At 38.3% G+C, this 20568-nt stretch overlaps 1 protein-coding gene across 2 annotated transcripts in view; it reads right to left on the reverse strand.

The window, feature by feature from the left end:
• The window catches only part of LOC126194655 (exportin-1), a 131440-nt gene that overhangs the window by 21225 nt on the left and 89647 nt on the right, over window positions 1-20568 (reverse strand). For both annotated transcript variants that reach the window (XM_049932845.1, XM_049932846.1), the window contains exon 14: window positions 19816-19920. In XM_049932845.1, the coding sequence (XP_049788802.1) occupies window positions 19816-19920 (105 nt within the window). The remainder of the gene's footprint in view (window positions 1-19815; window positions 19921-20568) is intronic.

Below are 20568 nucleotides of genomic sequence, written 5' to 3' on the forward strand. Positions count from 1 at the left end.
AATCAGTGGGGGGCGTGGCCTTCATTTGAGTAAGACCTGTTATTTTGTTTTGCCAGAAAAATGATAAGAGCAACACACTGGCATATGAAGTTTCACATGAAACTTGGAAAAACTGTTACTGAAACCTATCTGTTACTAAAAGAAGTATATGGTAAAGACCATTATTACGTATGCAAGTTTTTGAATGGTTGAAACGTTTCCCCATGTCGCCAAGTGGAATTTAAAGATGATTTGTGCCTGGGACGCCCTTCAACATCAAAAATGGATGACAATGTTGAAAAATAGGTAATCTGACTCTATCAGACTGTCAGCTGAGCATTTCATCAACTGCTGAAACCGTAGGCCCAACTTCATCAAGAGCAAAACAAATTCAAATGAGTAAGTAAAGATTCAAAGTGATGATGATTCCTTCCCCCTTCCCCTCAATAATCATGGAATTTATATCTTCACTGAGCACCTGAATGTCAAACTATTAATCAATATTACTACCTGAGGTTCTTCCTCAACTCCACGAGAAAATAAGGAAAAAAACACCAAAATTGTGGAAGAACAAGTCATGGGTTTCGTATGAAGACAACGCAGCATCTCATACTGCATGACTGTTAAGAGGTTTCTAGCGAAGTACAGTATCCCAGTGTTAGACCACCCACCTTATTTGCCTGACCTAGCACTGTGATTTACCTACTCCGCAAGGTCAAATCTGCATTAAAAAGAACAAGATTTCAGCCCACTGAAATAGCGAAAGAAAAAGTGAAACATGTCAGTAAGGAGCTCACAGGGGAAGACTTCCAGCACTACTTCAATCAATGGAAAATTCACATGGAGTGTTGAAGGGATGGAGGAGGGGAGTATACTAAGGGTGACAATAACATGTATGTATCTGAAATAAAATGTTTCACAGAAATAGACCTATTATGTTATACAGAGAAAGGCAGCATGAATGGTCACAGGTCTGTTTGACCGGTATGAAAGTGTCACAGACTTGCTGAAGAAACTGAACTGACAGGCTCTCGAATATAGATGTACACTATCCTGGGAAAGATTACTTATAAAATTTAAAGAACAAGTTTTAATTGGTGACTCTAGGAATATACTACAACTCACTGTACCACTCTCACAGGGATCGTGAGGACGAGATTACATTAATTATAGCACGCGCAGAGGCATTTAAACAGTTATTCTTCTTGTGGTCCATACGTGAATCAAATGGGAAGAAATCCTAATACAACAGGACGTACCCTCTGCCATGCACTTCACAGTGGTTTGCCGAGTATAGATGTAGATGTAAGTCTTGCAGGAACAGATGCAAAGAAGCAAGAAGAAAATGGAGATGTCACAAGCTACTGAAACAATGTTTTGAGTTTTGAAGTCAACGAAAAAGTAATGAACATATTAAGCAGGATGGGCAATATAATATTAAAATTAGGAAAAACAAGCAGTGAGCTATTGATATGTTTTCACTCCTTTGTAAGACAGGACTATGCACTTTATCATCTTCTGTTATAGTCTAGATGGTTAAACGATGTACAATACACCAATAGTTTGTTAAAATGACAACCCCTATTCAGTTACCAGTAGTGATTCACCGATGGAGTGTTGCTAAATGAACAATGTTTGTTTGTTCTGAGAAGGTTAATAAAGACTGCAATGTTAGCATATTTTTATTTTTTCTACATCACATGCCAAGAACATATTTTAGATGCTACAGGTTCACGTCACTTTCCTGCGTTCCAATTGGCTGATGACAGAAGTGTACACACATTTGATATACAGGATTTAGCTAGTCTTGCCATATGTGGAACATTTTTGCTCATTATATAACTAAGAAGTAAGTTTGAGGGTTTCTGGGTGTGACATTAAGAACTTGTCCCCAAAAAGTCACATTTTGAATTATAATTTATTGAGATGCTAACAAGTTTCCACTTAACTAACTGAGACCAAGTGATGCTGATTGACTGCTGTTTCATCTATGCCAACTGCATAATTGGGATCGATATTACGGGACATGTGTTCAACACAACTTTCCCAGCCATTATCAACTTTCTAAGCCTTACACTTGCTACTTCTCAATCATGTAGATCCTCAGCTGGCCTTGAAGAGGCTAAATGCATCCAAATCCAGGCCTTCCACCAAACTACTGATGGTACGGTGAATCCATTAAAATATCTTCTGGATGGTATTTGACATTCTGACTGGTCAACTTGTGACGAAGCAAGCTAGAATATTTTTACTTTCCCTCCTTTAAATTCATTTTTCCATGCCTGACTTATTACCATTAACATTTATGAGTATAATCTGCATTTTCATAAAAGAAGAGGGTTGGCCCTCAGTTTTAAAGAATATAGCACCAGATGAAATTTTGTGCTTGGTTTTATATATGTAATTGACTTTCTAATTGATTTCAACTATTCCTAGTTAGTGTTTTCTGTTATAGGGTGAAATCAGTAATAGTTTTGTAACTTAAATTCTATTTTTAAATTATAAACAAATACAAATTCTGTACTAATTATAAACATTTGGAGGAACAATTAATAGCTTTCTTTAATTATTTATTTGACTATTCGAACACATGTTAGCAAAGCCAGCTCTTAATTAATTCTAAAGTAATTACCAGTTTTGTCCGAAGTACTGTTTGCGTACCTATCTCTGTTAATTTCATCACTAAAACAAATAATTTGGCTTAACCCCTTGTGGTAGAAGAAACTGTTGAAAAGAACCAATTTTTCGATGCATTCAGTTACTTGAATGAGTTTCGTTTTAATTGTAATTTCTGTAAATTAAATATCAAACAATGTGTAGTTTCAGTGCCTATTATTGTGATGATATATAAGAGCCTGATTTTTGGTCCTGAGACAGTCAGTCCATGGCCGAGTTTCAGACATTTAACTGTTAAATAAGTGTTACACCAACAGACTGTGTGTTAAAACAATGACAGTGTCTGTTTAATTTATTTGAAAGACTGTGAAATGTGTGGTTAGGTTTTTACTGCTCGTAGATGTTCAACACACAAACTATTGTAGCAATATGTTGTTTTTGCCTGCAAACTATTGATGAGGCTTACCGAAATTTGCCAATAGTTAATTGACCCTATAAACTGTGTATATCGGGGGTGGGGGGGGGGGGGGGGCGGGTTGTGAACAGTGAAAGTAAAGAACTGTGAAATGCAACTATCCACCTGTCGGCTACATTATTTACAGTAGTCAGTGTCAAAATTCCACCCTCCATTTTTCAGCCAGTACCACAATGCAGTACGTCAACACTGAGGACCATCAACGAAGAAATAAAAAAGGCGAACGTCCCAAGCTATTGAGGCTGACTTCAGCTTCTATTCAATTTCATCAGAACAGTTATAAATTTATGATGACTGTTCAAATAATACCAGGCTTATATATATATATATATATATATATATATATATATATATATATATATATATATATAAATCAGTCGTCATTCAGATACAATTGTTGCAGAATTTCTCTGTACAACTCCTTATTGATGGTAACACCTTCTGGGTGCGCTCTCGCAATGGAACAGGTCATTGGAGTAAAAAAAGATGAGTCAGCATGACTTTCATGTTGCTGTGGACCTGACTTGCTTTTTTGGGTATTGGGAATGATGGATGCTTCCATATCAATGATTGGAACTTTGTATCTTGGTTGTACCAATAAACCCTAGATTCGTCACTAGTGATCACTGTGTTAAGGAAGTTGGGACTATGGTTCACAGTATCCAGCAAGCCCTGTGCAATCTCCAAGTTTTGGTACACATTTTACTGAGCTGCTCCTGCATTCCCATTGTTCCATTAAAATGGAATGAATGGGATGAATACTAATTTTAATCTCGCCTGCAAGTTGTCCGATTATGATTCATCAATCCTGCATCTCCACGGTCCTTTTCGTGGCAAAGAACAACCTCATTAGGGAATGTTGAAGACCTAACTGAACATGCTTCACTCTTCACTGACAAGTGTTGTCTTTGAAGTGGATGTACCACTCCTTTATCTGTGTGGTATAGGGTGTCCATTTCATTTTCATTGAAAAAGGGGACATTTAAAATAATTTAGAGAAAAACCTGGGAAAAAAAAGGGACATAAATATTGTATTGACTAAATTTAATACACATACAAGTTTACCTTTACAACGTGCACTCAGATGATCCCAAATCACTTTTTACAGTTATTCTGTCACACCATCACTGTACTTTTCACTTTTACGTACAGCAGCATTTGACCCAGGAATTGCCAGACAAAACTCCACCAAATGAATCATGTTTTTCATGTTATTGTTTTTACTTTTGAAATAAGCAAATATTTTACACCACATTGCACTAACACTTTCTTTGTCTCCTTCTTCACTTTTTATGAAGTTCTGTGTACATGAAAATTCATCGAACAGGTCGTCTTCATCAACAGGAAAATTTGGTACAGTACTTTTAAAAAAACACAACAGTCCTGAATATCCTTCCACTGTAGCTGCTCCTTTTCAGTATTAACCTGGTCAAATGCTTTAAAAGGTGTGAGGAATGGTGAACATTCTTTAATATACTCAATGCAAGAGTCATAGAAGATGTCAGCATAAATATGAAATTGTTCTACAGTAATTTCACCCTCTTCTTCCAGCTTTCTTACAGTCTCATGTACAAAGGATGCGAGAAATCTTTCAGATTTTCTACGTTGTAATTTGCCCAATAATTTGTTTATTTCTTGGTAAACTTCCACTATTGTGATTTCTTGTTTCTCAATACCTTTATTTGTTGTGGAGAAAGGTTTTAGCTGGCTAACAAGAAAATGTAGAAGAACAATAGACACAAGGTTATCAAAGAATTGTTTAAGGATAACAGGACACTTATCAAGGGAAATGAAATATGATTTCAAAGCACGAAATATCTCTACAATTCTTTCCAATGCTGGCAGCAGAGATAGCCACCTTGTCTTGCTGTGCCCAAGTACAGTTTTGTATTCAGTTTCAGTAAACTTACTGTATACGTAAGGAAATGCTGGTAGATTTTGTTTACAATTAATTGGCGGTCGATGGGTAGGCAATCTGAGCCAGTTTGTAAGGAACTGTGCACCACATGTGCTGGACAGCCAACACCTACTATATTATTCACTGTGTACTGTTGCAGTTAATAGAACAAATTGTTTTTTCCTTTCCTCTGCAGAAACTGCAATCACCTTTCCCTCAAGACCATATTTCTTTAAAACCTCCAGCACATAATTCTGAAGTAAATCTGAAGTTTCTCCAGCTAAATTAATCAATTCGAGAACTTTCACCGTGATGCCATTTTCAGGGTGAAAATATCTGATAAGGAGAGGAATCAACTTCAAATCCAGATGATTCGAGGTATCAATCATTATAGAAATGAATCGAGCACTTTTCAGTTCATTTAAAACCTGCTGAGCTGCATACGGTGCAATAACATTTCAGATGATTGTATTACATTTTGTGTGTCCACATGCGAATTTAGGATTGAAAAGTTTTTTAACAACTGCTGTAGTACAGTCCATTGACTTAAAGCTATGCTTATGCATTGCACTGTGGTATGCAAACGTAGCTTCTTGTGCTGCCAACTGCCTATCCATTTCTGTTACTGATTTTAAGTTTACATAGTAGTCACTCACGCATTTATTTGCTCTTTTCGTTTGTCACTTATGTGATGTTTCTTCGTCTTAATGTGATTCACAATGTCAGACCTTCCACCATGACCAATAGCAAATTTTGATCCGCACAACGTACATTATACAGTTTCTCCACTACCAGTGATAAAAGGAAACTCGCTTTTTATATTGCTGTTAAAATTACATTTTCATTTTGGAATAATGAAACAGTGATTGCACAGTGCAAAACATTAACAGTGTGGTGACGAAAGCCAGAGAGCACGTATCAGTAGTGTAGAGTATCTCTGGACCGAAAGGACGGATTCAGTGGATCGATTTAGAAGAGAAGAATCTTCATTGTTATTCGTAACCTATAGTGCGTTTAAAAATACTTGCGATTTTTGACAGTTCGGTACATGTCTGGGGTATGCTGAAAGTCATCACACGCTTCCTAGCGTAAAACATTTCGCAGTTAATAGCAAGTCAAACAACCAGTAGTGTAAAATACTCTAGCCAGGCAGAATCATAAAAAACGGGACATTTGAGCGGCCCCAAAAAAACTTTCGGGACAGCGGGACATTTTGGTAAAAAACGGGACTGTCCCGGGAAAAACGGGACGAATGGACACCCTAGTGTGGTATTCATTGCTACGTCCCCAAACACTTATTGAATCTTTCGGATTATTTCAACTTGATAACCACCACCAAGCTTAAAACAAAATTTTTTGCTGTAACATTTTTCCACTTTTTCTGTAATTTTGCCCACAACACAAAATCCAATGACTACCACTTACACACGTTCACTTGTCAATGGATAGGCAGGGAATGGTCACTTCCATAGTCGTGAAAAAAATTGAGTGTTAGCACACACAGAGAGCATGCATCCCAGATACCATTGTTGGTTTCAACAATAAAAAATTAAGATCAGATACTTTCTGAACAGTCCTTATATAACGGAAGGAAGAGCTGCACAGTGGGATTCCACATCCCCTAAAACATTCAGTAGCCTTGAGGCAATTTTTCAGAACCAAATTGTGAAAATGGAGAAAGATACCTGTTAAAAGAAAGCTATCTGAATCACGTTTCTTTTTCTGACAACACTGGACTGTTCTCCTCTAATCCAGAGAACTTCCACACACTTACTAAAGTAGATTTGAAAATACACCTAAAAATCAATCACAATAAGACTAAAATAATGTGTAATGAACACAATGGGAAGAAAATGGTACAAATCAGTACAAGAATTTTCATATTTTTGGCATGAAAAGAAATACCCAGGGAAGTATAAAAGATCAGGAGTGCTTTTGGTGAACTAAACAGGGTTTCCTAAACCAAGCTTCTGATGTGTCTAAAAAGGAAAAATCAACATTAGCAATCAACATGTGTCATCAGTTGTGACTTGGGACAGTAAGCAATCTACCAACTTCTAATGCAAAAAGCATACCGAAAGAAACATAAATGTGGATCAACAGACAATGGAGGGAGAGAGATTGGGGGTGGGGATTACATGGAAAGACAGGAATAAAAATAAATGAATCTCATAAGCAACTGGAGTGAAAGACATGATTATAACTGTAATGCAAAAGTATTGGAAGTGAGCAAGACATGTGGCCTGGTGGATGGATGGTTGGTGAACCAAGGAACGCAGGCAGATAGCATTAGAAAATCTGAAGTAAAGACATTGATGCATGTAGGTAAAGACTGTAATGTACAGAGAAGTCTAGATGGTGCCTTTATCCAGAGGAGGATGTCAGACAACTGATGAGGATACTTCTGTAGTTAGCAGTAGTGGCTGATGAAATGTTTAGAGATTTAAGAAACTACACACTTTTCACATATTATACAAGTTTTGTTTGCTGTCTTCAATTAGGTGAGGACTGTGTACAAACACTCAAATTTTTGAAAAGTGCAAAATGCTCACTTATTTTCCATTAAACTGTTAGGAACTTGAGGATTTGCAAGGCGAAGGTATGAAACAAGCGATTAATGGGATAAGAGGCCATCATATAATGTCTTCAATTTTAATGTAATCAAGATCCAGTGGGGGCTCCAGAGGTTGCAGATTAGCAAGACTTTTATCCAAACACCCACTGTTCCCATCACACACACCTTCCTTCAAAATCTGACTGACAAAAATAAGATCCTCATATCCTTTGTGACACTGGTTTCCATCACTGTAGCCAAGAATGCTCGCTGAAGAATTAAGAGCATTAAAAATGTTGATGGACGTATTTATGGATGTTTCCTTGTTGTGGAAAAAACAGTTTTGCTGAGTCCAAAGTGCCAACATTTAAGAGAAGTGAAACTCGAGACAATCAGTAGACATGCTATGAATTCAGTGTATATATTTTGGGCACTGTTACATAACATGCTCTGGGTCCAAATTCCCAACTCCAGAGTTAAATAAATCAAATATTAACAAATATTGGCCATTTGCAATTGCATAACAATTGCAAAGCCCAACAACACAGACATGTAACTGCAACCATGATATACAAACGACAACTTCCTGAAAAGTTATTTATGGGAGAACCAGATCCTTTGGACAAAAGAATATAAATTCAAAAACAATATTTGTCTCCTTCAGCTGTTTTATGGATTTTTTTCCATGTCAGCATTTCTGTAACACTGAAAACTGGTCCTGACATCAATCAACAATTTATTTTGGAAATAGACATTACACATTGGTGGTATTATATTTATTTACCTTTCATTCTTGCTACAATTTCAGGGTTGTAGCACCATTCTCAAGTAATCATTTCTTGTCACTAAGTAGTCTGGCACATTACTGAATTTCTTGATAATGGGGTTACGACCTCAAAACTAGTAGCAAGAACAAAAGATAAATAAATAAGATAAATACAGTGCTGCTTTGGAAAAAACAAATACTTTAGAAGCTATGGACTCACCAATATAATTCATCTTTAAGAGTTCTGGAAAAGAGCATGATCAACCAATATGCAACCTTTCAGAGGCACATGCTCCTTACTCTGACCGAAGCATTGAAGGGAAAGGAAAATGGATAACGGAAAGGGACCGGCGATGAACAGGAAATGTGGAGGGTTACAAAAATGTCTCCCTCGAATCACAGATCAGGGAGACTTAAACGGAACGAGTCTTTCTTCTCATCCCCTTCGGTAAGTCCACCCTGATCCAGGGTCATGCGTGACTTTTCCAAAACTCTCCCCACTTCCTAAACCTCACAGTCCTTTTCCTTCATCCCAATTCCTTTCCCTTCACTTACAGCCATAGCTACAAAGATACTCCGTGAACCACTGCATGGTGCACAGCAGAGTGCACCACATCAGTCATCTCCTTTCCCTTTTCCACTACTCAGAGGTGAGAGAAAAACAACTGTCTATAAGCCTTCACACGAGCCCTAATTTCTCGTCTTTTTTTCATGGTCTTTATGCGAATTGTATACTGGTGGCAGTAGAACTGTTCTGCAGTCGATCTCTAATGTTGGTTACCTAAATTTCCTCACTAGTGCCTCACAAAACGAGCGTTTTTTTTCCCTCCAGGGATTCCAATTTGAGTTCGCGAAGTGTATCTCAGTAATACTTGCAAGGCTAATCGAACTTAACGGTAACAAATCTAGCAGCACGGCTATGAATTGCTTCAATGTCTTCCTTTAATCCAACCTGGTGGAGATCCCAAACACTCAATCAGCACTCAAGAATAGATCACACTAGCATGCTATACGTCATCTGCTTTATAAATGAGCTTCCCAATAAAACAAAGTCTAGTACTCTACTTCCCTAGTACCAACCTGACATGCTCATTCCACTTCATATGACTTTGCAACACTATGCCTACATATTTAATCAACATGACAGTGTCAAGCACCAACTACTAATGGTGTATTCGCACATTACAGGATTGTTTTTCCTTCACATCCACATTAACCCACATTATTATACATTTAGAGCGTCCTGCCATTCATCACACCAACTAGAAATTCTGTCAAAGTCATCTTCTATCCTTCCACAATCACTCAACGACAAGAATTTCTATACCCCACAGTGTCATCAGCTCACTTCGTCCATCACACTGCAGGCGTGATTCTTCCTAAATCTGTGCTCATTTCTGGACAGAAGCTTTTCTTTCTCATGGAAATTGATTGTATTCCAATCAGTATATATTTCAGAATATTGCAGCAAACCAATGTTAGGGATGAAACTTCCTGGCAGTTTAAAACTGTGTGCCGCACCAAGACTCGAACTCGGGAACTTTCCCTTTCGCAGGCAAGTGCTCTACTAACAGAGCTACCCAAGCACGACTCACACCCCAACCTCAAGGCTTCAATTCCCCCAGTACCTCGTCTCCTACCTTCCAAACGAGGTACTGGCAGAATTGAAGCTTTGAGGACGGGGCGTGATTCGTGCTTGGGTAGCTCAGTTAGTAGAGCACTTGCCCGCAAAAGGCTAAGTTCCCGAGTTCGAGTCTCGGTGTGGCACACAGTTTTAATCTGCCAGGAAGTTTCATATCAGCACACACTCTGCTGCAGAGTGAAAATTTTATTCTGGTATGTTAAGGATACTTGTCTGTAATTTTATGGATTTCTTGTTTTACCTTTCTTATATGCATGAGTCACCTGCACTACTTCCAGTTGTTTGGGACTTTGTGCTTGGCGAGAGATTAACAATAAATGCAAGATAGGTAAGGGACCACCGCAGCGTAGTACTCTCTGTAAAACTGACTGTTATTGCATTTGGACCCGGTGACTTAAATTGTTATCAACTCCTTCAAGTTGCTTCTTTTACACCAAGGATTTGTCTATTTTATGTACTTCATGCAGGAGACTGTATTACAGGCAAATGACTGTATATTTGTACGATCCTCCTACATGAATGATTTCTTAAACATGAAATTCAAATCACAGCTTCTCTTGTACTGTCCTCTACTGCCACCCGGACTGGTCGACGAGTGATTGGATGGTATCTTCTGCTTAGTGATTTTATGTATGACCACATTTTTTTCCAATTCTGACAAGATCTTGTGCTAAGGCATGATGCTGGAAGTCATTCTATGCTTCAAGAATCGATCTTCTTATAGATGCATGAATTTCCACTAACTTTTGCCTGTTGACATTTATGCATTATTTTTTGAACCGACAGTGCAACAATCTCTGTTTCCACAGCATTTTACAAATGTGATTATGAAACCCCAGGTAATCTTTTCCATCCTTAACACTTTCCCCTCCAACGCTGAGTGGTGCTCGGCACTGCAAATTTTGTTTTTAACTCCAATGATGAGCCTAATTCAACAACATTTTTTGCTGCTCTCACGTTCTCTGTTTTCGAATCTGACTGTGCTAGGCACCAATACTGCATAGTCCTGCCATCTAGGGAAACGTGTTAACTAGTAGCAGTTGTATTGAGAGGAGGTTTGTAATTATTACATTCAAGTTAGCAGGCACCAAGTGGGTAGTTCTTCACATACAGTCCTTTCTGAGGAAGAGGTCGTGGAGGTTTTGGAGGAATCTAAAAGCGGAAACAAGAATGAGAACGATTTTTATGACAGTGATTGATTTGTAAACAATTAAGAGTAAAATGATGAAAACAATCCATTCAGAAGATTGTTTCAAAGAATATCACACAATTGAAAAACTCTCTATTCTAATGCTTATGGAAATATTTTTGAATGAAATCGCTCTGTCTGTTTTAATGTATACCTCAACTGTTTGTTAGAGGCTTCTTTGATTTCGTAAAGAGGCCTGTGCAATTTTCTGCAGGGTGCTCACTGCCCAGGTGGTGGCGATTTAAATAAGAACACACATAAAGATGCCAGTATCTGAATTATGGAGCGCAAAGAGTTAATCCACTAAGTTGTCACACACGTCTCCAGAGCAAGATTTACTATCACAGAGTGTATACGCGGACAAGAAAAAAACATTCTCGTTTTTTTCCGGACCTCCAGGTCACAAATGCACTTTTCCCACATGAAAATACACTACTTCAAAGGTGAAAATACACTTTTTCCATGATAAACGAGAGTGTTCTTTCCCTCGGTGCTGAAAAAATATCAATCCTTTGAATAAAGGTTTCATACAACAGCATAGAACTTCTCGGCGCTTTGCAAAGATATTTGATGTGCAGCAATATGTACACTGCATATTTTCATATTACGAGAGTATAAATTCGAATTCGACCAAACACAGCACGTTAGTTTCTGAAGTATTGAAATAGATATTGCAATGCACTTTTTCAAGCCCATCATAACTCATGTCACGTTGTCTCTCCAGCCAATGACAGCAGATATTCAGAGCACTGAAACTGTGATGTAATCAGCCAATAGCAATATCATTGTTCAGCAACATGAACACACAAATAGAAATAGTTAATTGTTTAAATTAATGTACATAGTGTAGTTACAAGAGAAACTAAGCTTTCACATAAATACTGGTCTTTATAATGTGTGTTACATTTTAAGATACATTACACAAATGTGTCACTAAAATTTTAAACAATGACATTAATTTCTGGTCTTCCGGGTTCGAAATTACTCTAAGATGCTGGTCCTCAAATTGTAAAGTTTTAAATGAGAGTCAGGTGCTCTGTGATTTAAGAAATTCATTGCACATTCTCACACATAACATAATTCAACTTCCGTAAAAGGAATTTGCCCATGTCCATCATATTGGAACTAAATGATATCCATTAATTGTCTAAATGGAATGCTAACAACTGCTTATCTACGTTTACTAGTATGAATCTCTTCTAGCGTTCCTGATGGATTTATTAACTTTAGTGACCATCATTGGTTTGACAATATTATGATCACTAATCCCCATCTCTATGTTGATGCTGTTGATAAGGCCAGACCTGTTTGTAGCCCCTCCCCCCCTTTTGAGTCACCAGTCTTCTGACTGGTTTGATGTTGCCCACTATGAATCTCTCTCCTGTGCCAATCTTATCATCCAAGAACAGGGCTTACAACCTATGTCTTCAGTTATCTGCTGGATGTATTCCAATCTCTGGCTTTCTCTACAGTTTTTACAGTCTATAGCTTCCTCTAATGGCATGCAAGTTGTTCCGTGATCTCTGATCAGATGTCCTAACATCTCTGTCCCTCCTTCTTGTCAGTGTATTCCATGTATGCCTTTCCTTGCCAATTCTCCAGAGAACCTTATCATTCCTTACATTATCTGCCTACCTAATTTTCAACATTCTTCGGTAGCATCACATCTCCAATGCTTCAGTTCTCATCTGTTCCGCTTTTTCCCCAGTCCATGTCTCACTACCATAGAATGCTGGCTCCAGATGTAAACACTCAAAATTCTTCCTCAAATTGAGGTCTGTGTTTGATACCGGTAACTTCTCTTGGCTGCAAATGCCCTTTTTGCCAGCGCTACTGCTTTTTATGTCTTCTTTGCTCCATCCCATTATGCTTTATTTTACTGCCTAGGTAACAGATTTCCTCTTCATCTGCTTTGTTATCACCAATCCTGATAAGTTTCTCACTGTTCTCATTTCTGCTACTGCTCATTATTTTCATCTTTCTTTGATTTACTCTCAATCCATATTCTGCACTCATTAGACAGTTTATTCCAGTCAATGGATCCTGTGGTTCTTCACATCAGTGAGGATGTCAATGTCATCACCAACTCTAATCACTGATACCCTTTCACCATGAATTTTAATTCCACTTTTGGACCTTTCTTTTTTACCATAATTGCTTTTTCGCTGCACAGATTGAACAATATGGACAAAAGGCTACATCCTGTCTTACATGCATCAATCCTGGCATTTCACTCTTTGTTTTCCACTCTTATTGCTCCCTCTTGGCCCTTGTACATATTGTATATTAACGTCATTCCCTGCAGCTTACCTCTATTTTTCTTGAAATTCCAAACATCTTGCACTGTCTGACATTGATGAATGCTTTTTCTAGGTCAAAAAATCCTATGAACATTTCTTGATTTTTCTGTAGTCTTTCTTTCCTTATCAACTGCAAGGTCAGAATTGTCTACCTAGTGCCTCTACCTTTCCTAAAGCCAAGTTGATCATTATCTAACACATCCTCAATTTTCTTTTCCATTCTTCTGTATATTATTCCAGTCAGCAACTTTGACGCATGAGCTGTTAAGCTGATTGACGATAATTCTCACACTTGTCAGCTCTTGCAATCTTTGTGTTATAACGTCAAGTAAAACACATATATTTCACAACGACACAACACATATAAGTCACAGAGTAAGTTGACAAGCAAGACATGTGTACACGTTAGCATTCGAATGAGCACTGAGTCCCAGTCTAGCGGCCGCTGCTCGGCTGGCCGCTTAGGTGGCGCAGCTGCTGCATGGCTGGCAGACAGCGCTGCACGTAGAGGACGCGCGTAATTGCGCGGCGGCGCTTTGAATGATCGGCGGGTCACAACACTTTGTAATTGTATGTATGATGATTTTCCGAAAGTCAGAGATATATTGCCGGGCTCATACATTCTACACATCAACGTGAATAGTCATTTTGTTGCCGTTTCCCCCAATGATTTTAGAAATTCTGATGGAATATTATTTACCACTTCTGCCTTATTCAATCTTTGACCTTCCAAAGTTCTTTTAAATTCTGATTATAATACTGGATCCCCTATCTCCTCTGTATCAATTCCTGTTCCTCCTCCTTAACATGTCATGAGACAAGTCTTCCCTCTCCTTCCATCTACCCACTTTCTCCTCTGCATTTAACAGTGGAATTTCTACTTCACACCTAATGTTACCATGCTTGCTTTTAATGTCACTGAAGGTTGTTTTGACTTTCCCATATGCTGAGTCAGCGCTTCTGACAATTATTTCTTTTTCGATTTCTTCATTTTTTTTATGCAGCCATTTCCACTTCCTATTTATTTCATTCCTCAGTGACTTTTATTTCCATAAGTTACCTTCTTTGTACCCATGTTTTTTTCATTCCAACTTCCATCATTGCTCTTTATAGGGATGCCTATTCCTCTTCAACTGAACTGCCTACTGAGCTGTTCCTTATCTCAGTATCTATAGCCTCAGAGAATTTAAAGTGTATCTCTTCATTCCTTAGTACTTCTATATCCCATTTTTTGTGCACTGCTTCATCCTGATGGGCCTCAACCTTCAACTTACTCTTCATCATTAGAAAATTGTGATCTTAGTCTACATCTGCTCATGGGTACACCGTACAATCCAATATCCGATTTCGGAATCTCTAACTGACCATGTTGTATCCTAACTGAAATCTTCTGGACTTTTCCAAGTATACTTCCTTCTCTTCTGATTCTTGAACACAGTATTCACTATTACTAGCTGAAATTTACTGCAGAGCTCACTTAGTCTTTTTCCTATCTCATTCCTAGCACCAATCCCATATTCCCCTGTAACCCCTTCTTCTCCTCTTCTCCCTATAACCACATTCCAATCCCCCAGGTTCATCTCCCTTTTCTAACAAGACCTAAAATTGCCACTGCGTGTGGGTTGGTGAATTAGTTGTTCAAGGCACTTTTCGGAAAACCCCACTACTGAGAGCAGACTTCCCTTGAATGATTCTACAATGGTTATGGCAGCATCTGGTGACCAGTAAAAAATTCAATAAATAACTTGAATACACCAAGGCCTGCTACAACTTCACGATCAGACTCAATTTTGACCTCGACAGACAATATTTTTGTCAACAGCGATGAATACTTTCCTACCTATGGCATACAATCTTTCTGATATACATTCCATGCCTCAATGAACATTTATGATTTCTACTTAAGGTTTCAGGCCGCTCTCAGTTCCGAGAATGGCTTGAGCATGACAACTTTCCTGGAGGGCAGTAAATTCAGGAACTTTGTTTCGAGTGCTCTTCTGCCAGAAGAGGGAGCCACCGATTCTGAAAGCCTGTATATTGTCAAATCTTTTATGTATGTTTTCTCCTGTCACCACACAGTGAATAATTTTTTTCTAACCAATTATATTAAAATACATCCAGCTGAAGAGTACTCAAACTCAAAGTCCAGAGGATACCATTGGAATGTAAAATGCAGCACTCAAAAAGCCATACATTACACTAGGGCCCTACATAACAAATTTACACATTAAAATTCTTGGGATATTTGCTGTGCTTTTTTGAAGACGTGGGGGGGGGGGGGGGGGAGGGAGGTCTAAAGTTTCACCGAATTATTAAGAAAAAATGCCACACACATCTCATTCCCATACCTTCAGGCAAACCTAATGATTAGTGGACTATGCAACTGAAATGCACAAAAAATTACAAAGGACAAGGAACGTCCGAATAGTAGATGAATCTTCCTTTCACAAGAAAACAAAAGACAAAATCAAACAATGGAAATTCCAGGGTTAAATATCAACAACATTAGGAGAAGGATAGATTGCTACTCGCTCTAAAGATGACCCACTGAATTGACAACAGGCACAATGAAAATACTGTTACATCAAACACATGGAATGAAAATAATAATCAACAAATCACAACAAACAACATAATATACTACAAAAAATATGTCGGTAATTCAATACTGCTTCTTAACGGTACAAACAGTGAAACTGATGCATTAACAGGAGACATCAGCAAAATGCGTAAAAGTATTGAACTCACATTTGAGCATGAAACAAACAAGAGCATATATTTAATTGACCTTAAAATTTGTTATTAACCATAAACATCAATGTAGCATCTACAGAAAATCCGCCACCACAGACATCTCCTCATGTCATTCCAACCAACACAAAATGTCATACTTCTGAGCCCTGGTACAACAAATGTAAAACATACCTATGAGTCACACAGACCAACAAAATTAAGTCAGTTTAATTTAACAGTCACTTATATCAATAGCTATGATGCTATATTAATAGAACCCCCCCCCCCCCCCCAGAAGAAACGAGGTTAGTAGAGATTCATGCATCTGTCAAAAGATCTGTGTGTGAAGCATACAACTACCACTGTCACACCTTAGCAAAAGATCTGGCAGAGAAGCCAAGAAAATACTGGCCCTATGTAAAATCACTAAGCAGGTCAAAGGCTTCCATTCTGTCTCTTGTTGACCAATCTGAAGTGGCAGTTGAAGATAGCAAAACGAAAGCCCAAGTTTTAAATTTCACAGTCAAGAAATCGTTCAAGCAGGAGAATCTTGCAAACATACCATCATTTGACCATCAGACAGACTCGCTTAAGGATGACATAGTAATAAGCACCCCTGGCATAGAGAAGCAACTGATGTGGTCTTACAAACTCTACAGTATTGGTCCGTCACCTAGCCTGTATTTATCGAGAATCTCTTGGCCAGCACAAAGCCCCAAGTGACTGGAAAAATACGGCTGGTGACTCCCATGTAAAAAAAGGTAAAAGCATGGACCCCCAACATCACAGATCAATAATCCTAACTTTTTCTTGCACAACTTTTGAACATAATCTCAGTTCAAATATATTAAATTTTCTTGAGATTGAGAAGCTTATGTCCACAAATCAGCATGGTTTTTAGAAAGCATCGCTCATGTGAAACTCAGCTTGCCCACTTCTCACATGATATACTGACAACTATGGATGAAGTGCAACAGGCAAATTCCATATTTCTAGAGTTCTGAAAAGCATTTGACACAGTGCCCCATTGCAGGCTGTTAAAGATGTGAGCATATGGAACAAGTTCAGAGATACGCGAGTGGCTCAAAAACTTCTTAAGTAATAGAACCCAGTATGTTGTCCTCAATAGTGAGTGTTCATCAGATACAAGGGTATAGTCAGGAGTGCCCCAGGGAAGTGTGATAGGACCACTGTTGTTCTCTATTCACATAAATGATTTGGCAAACAGGGTGGGCAGCATTCTGTGGTTGTTCACTGATGATACTATGGAGTACAGTAAGGTGTCAAAATTGAGCAACTGTTAAGATGATACAAACAAAGTTGAGCAACTGTAAGAAGATACAAGACAACTTGGACAAAATTTCCAGTTGGTGTGACGAATGGCAGCTAGCTCTAAACATGGAAAAACGTAAGTTAATGTGGACGATTAAGAAGAACAAACCTGTAATGTTCAGATACAATATTATTAATGTCTTGTTTACACAGTCAAATCCTTTCAATATCTGGGCATAATGTTGCAAAGGAATATGAAATGTAACGAGCATTTGACAACTGTGGTAGGGAAGGCAAATGGCTGACTTCGGTTTATTGTGAGAATTTTAGGGAAAAAAAGGAGCGGTTCACCTGTAAAGGAGAAAGGAGACTGCATACAGGACACTGGTGTGACCTATTCTTAGACGCTGCTTGCATGTTTGGGAGCCATACTAGGGTGGATTGAAGGAAAGACATTGAACAATTCAGAGGCAGGCTGCTAGATTTGTTACTGGTAGATTCGAACAACACATAAGTGTTACATATATGCTTCGGGAACTGAAATGGGAATAAGGTGACATTCTTTTCAAGAAACACTATACAGAAAATTTAGAGAACTTGCATTTGAAGCTGACTGCCAAACGATTCTTCTGCCACTGACATACATTGCACCTGAGAGCCACAAAGATAATATACAAGAAATTAGGGCTCATATGTAGGCATATAGACAGTCATTTATCCCTCTCTCTATTTTCAATTGGAACAGGAAAAGAAATGACTAGTAGTGGTACAGGGTATCCTCCACCACACACTATATGGTAGTGTGTGGAGTGTATCGATGTAGATATTTGTCATTACCTACCTGCATCTAATGAAAATACTTTTCCAATTTAACACATCAGTAATTTATTCTTTCTTTCCCAAAAAATGCTATATCTTCGTATCACTGTACTATAGCAAATTGGACACTCATGTACTTCGTAAACTCTGTATTTATTTTAGTATGCTATAAATCAAGACACGGTGCACATTGAAAATTCATTTTATGACCAAATGAAAACATTTTACAGTGCAAACACACAAATGTATGTGATTGTGAAAATATGAACATTCTTCAGAATATATTTCACTGGAAGAACACTGAAAAAAGGAAAGTGCCACATGGGCATTTCACATTTGCATTTTAACACAACTCTGGAGAGCAACCATTTTTGCTACACACTTATAATTGTTGTTTACCCTAGGGCGACTAACAGGAAACCAATTTATCATTTGTTTAAATGCAAGTGTAAAAAATTGCCTGATAATGAATTGTGGAAAGTTCGAAACCAGTAACGGTCCTTTTTGAAAAAATTAACATAAAACTAATTTGTGGCTGGTTGCTGTAGACCATAAAAATGTATTTCATGTAACAGACAATGTCTTTATTTGAAAAAAAAACTGTGTTGTTAGACATTATAGTAAACTGAAGGTGAAGAGTGGAAGAAAGGAAAGGAGTGGATCACTGCTGTCAGCTGCATTGAGACAGTACGTGGAATCGGCGGCAACAAGTGAACATTTATACCGGTCCAGGATTCGAACCTGGAATCTCCTGCCTACTTGGCAGGTGCGGTAACCACTGCGCTATTCCGGACACAGCGTTATTGCAACTGCATGGACTATCTCAGCTTGCCTCACGGCCAGTCCACAATCCCATAAAGTGCCACCTACCCGCAGCCCCTGTCCATTTACTTCATGTTCTCTCTTCCAAGACTCCGACAGGATATTGGACACATTGGTGCATCCACACTGAAGAAGGTGTATTCATTGCCCAGTATGGCCTATGAAATTACATAAATGTCTGAAAGAACAGACACCATACATTCATACCCATTATAGCTTTCAGCCGAAGCCTTCTTCAGCAAAGAAAACACACACACACAAGCAGGCATACCTCATGCACACATGACCGCTAACACTTGCATTTCCAACTGGAATGCGAAAGTCACGGGAGTGCAACCTAGAGAGGGGCAGGGGATGGGAAGCGATAGAAGGTGTACGTGGAGGAAGCGAAGAGTGCAATCTGATGGGAAGTGCAGGTACTCAATACAATATACCATGGTGACAGGACTGCACATAGAGCTGTATGCAGATATAAAGACATTCCTTAAAAAGCCGTTACTATTACCTCAACACAGACAAAAATCAGCGTAGTGAGCAACAGAATGGAGAATTCTTCATTTAAACAACTACTGCATATTACCATGTAAACAAAACAACAGTAAGTCGCTCAAGGAATCATGGAGAAGATACAACAGAAGTGGATATGGAAGGCAGAACAAGAAGCCGAAATGCAAGTTACAAACACACATTCTACTTGCTTTTGTAACTAACACAATTAATCTCTGCATGCGTAAATGACGTGTGGACTAACCTGGACAACGTATGGGTGGCCCAGTGCTTTGCAGGCTCGGACATTTGTTTTCAAAATACTTGCTAGCTGCTTCACTGCATCTGGATCTTTTAAGACCTCTACATTCTAGAATAGAACAATAAGAATTGTATTACAAGAACAAACATATTCTTACAATGGGAAAAGTAGAGAAACACTGCAGATGAGTATGACAAGATGCCTTGAATAATTACTTGTAGATTATAAATTCAATAATCTTTCAATTACTGTTATGAGTTTGAACACCCATTCATTTTGCTGAAAAAAGCATTTTCTGTGAGGTATAATTCAACCTTATTGTAAAGAGTTACTACGGATGAGTGATTTCTTTAACTGCATCCAGCTCGTTGTGCAGTAATTATTCATTAAAATCCCTCACAAGAACTGATAATTCATGTACGTCTACTCTGCAATGCATCACACAGTTTCTCCATTAATAAATACATGACTGGTTAAATATAATATGTCCATTCATAAATACAGTGACTGGTCAAATACACTAATGTCCTCTTTGAGATCCACAAAACAACATAGTAAAACAGTGTGTGCAAGAAAATATGACAGTGTTACACTTGACTCAATTATATGTACACAAAGGTATAATGGAAATCTAGGCATAGTACATGTGTGGCATTGTGAGGCATAGGATATGGGTGGCATTGTGTATGGTGTCCCACTGCCAGAGGCACACAGAGCATTAATACAGTGTGTCTGCTGCCCTAGCACAACAATACA

Source organism: Schistocerca nitens, chromosome 7 (genome assembly GCF_023898315.1).
Source record: "Schistocerca nitens isolate TAMUIC-IGC-003100 chromosome 7, iqSchNite1.1, whole genome shotgun sequence".
NCBI classification, from domain to species: Eukaryota; Metazoa; Arthropoda; class Insecta; order Orthoptera; family Acrididae; genus Schistocerca; species Schistocerca nitens.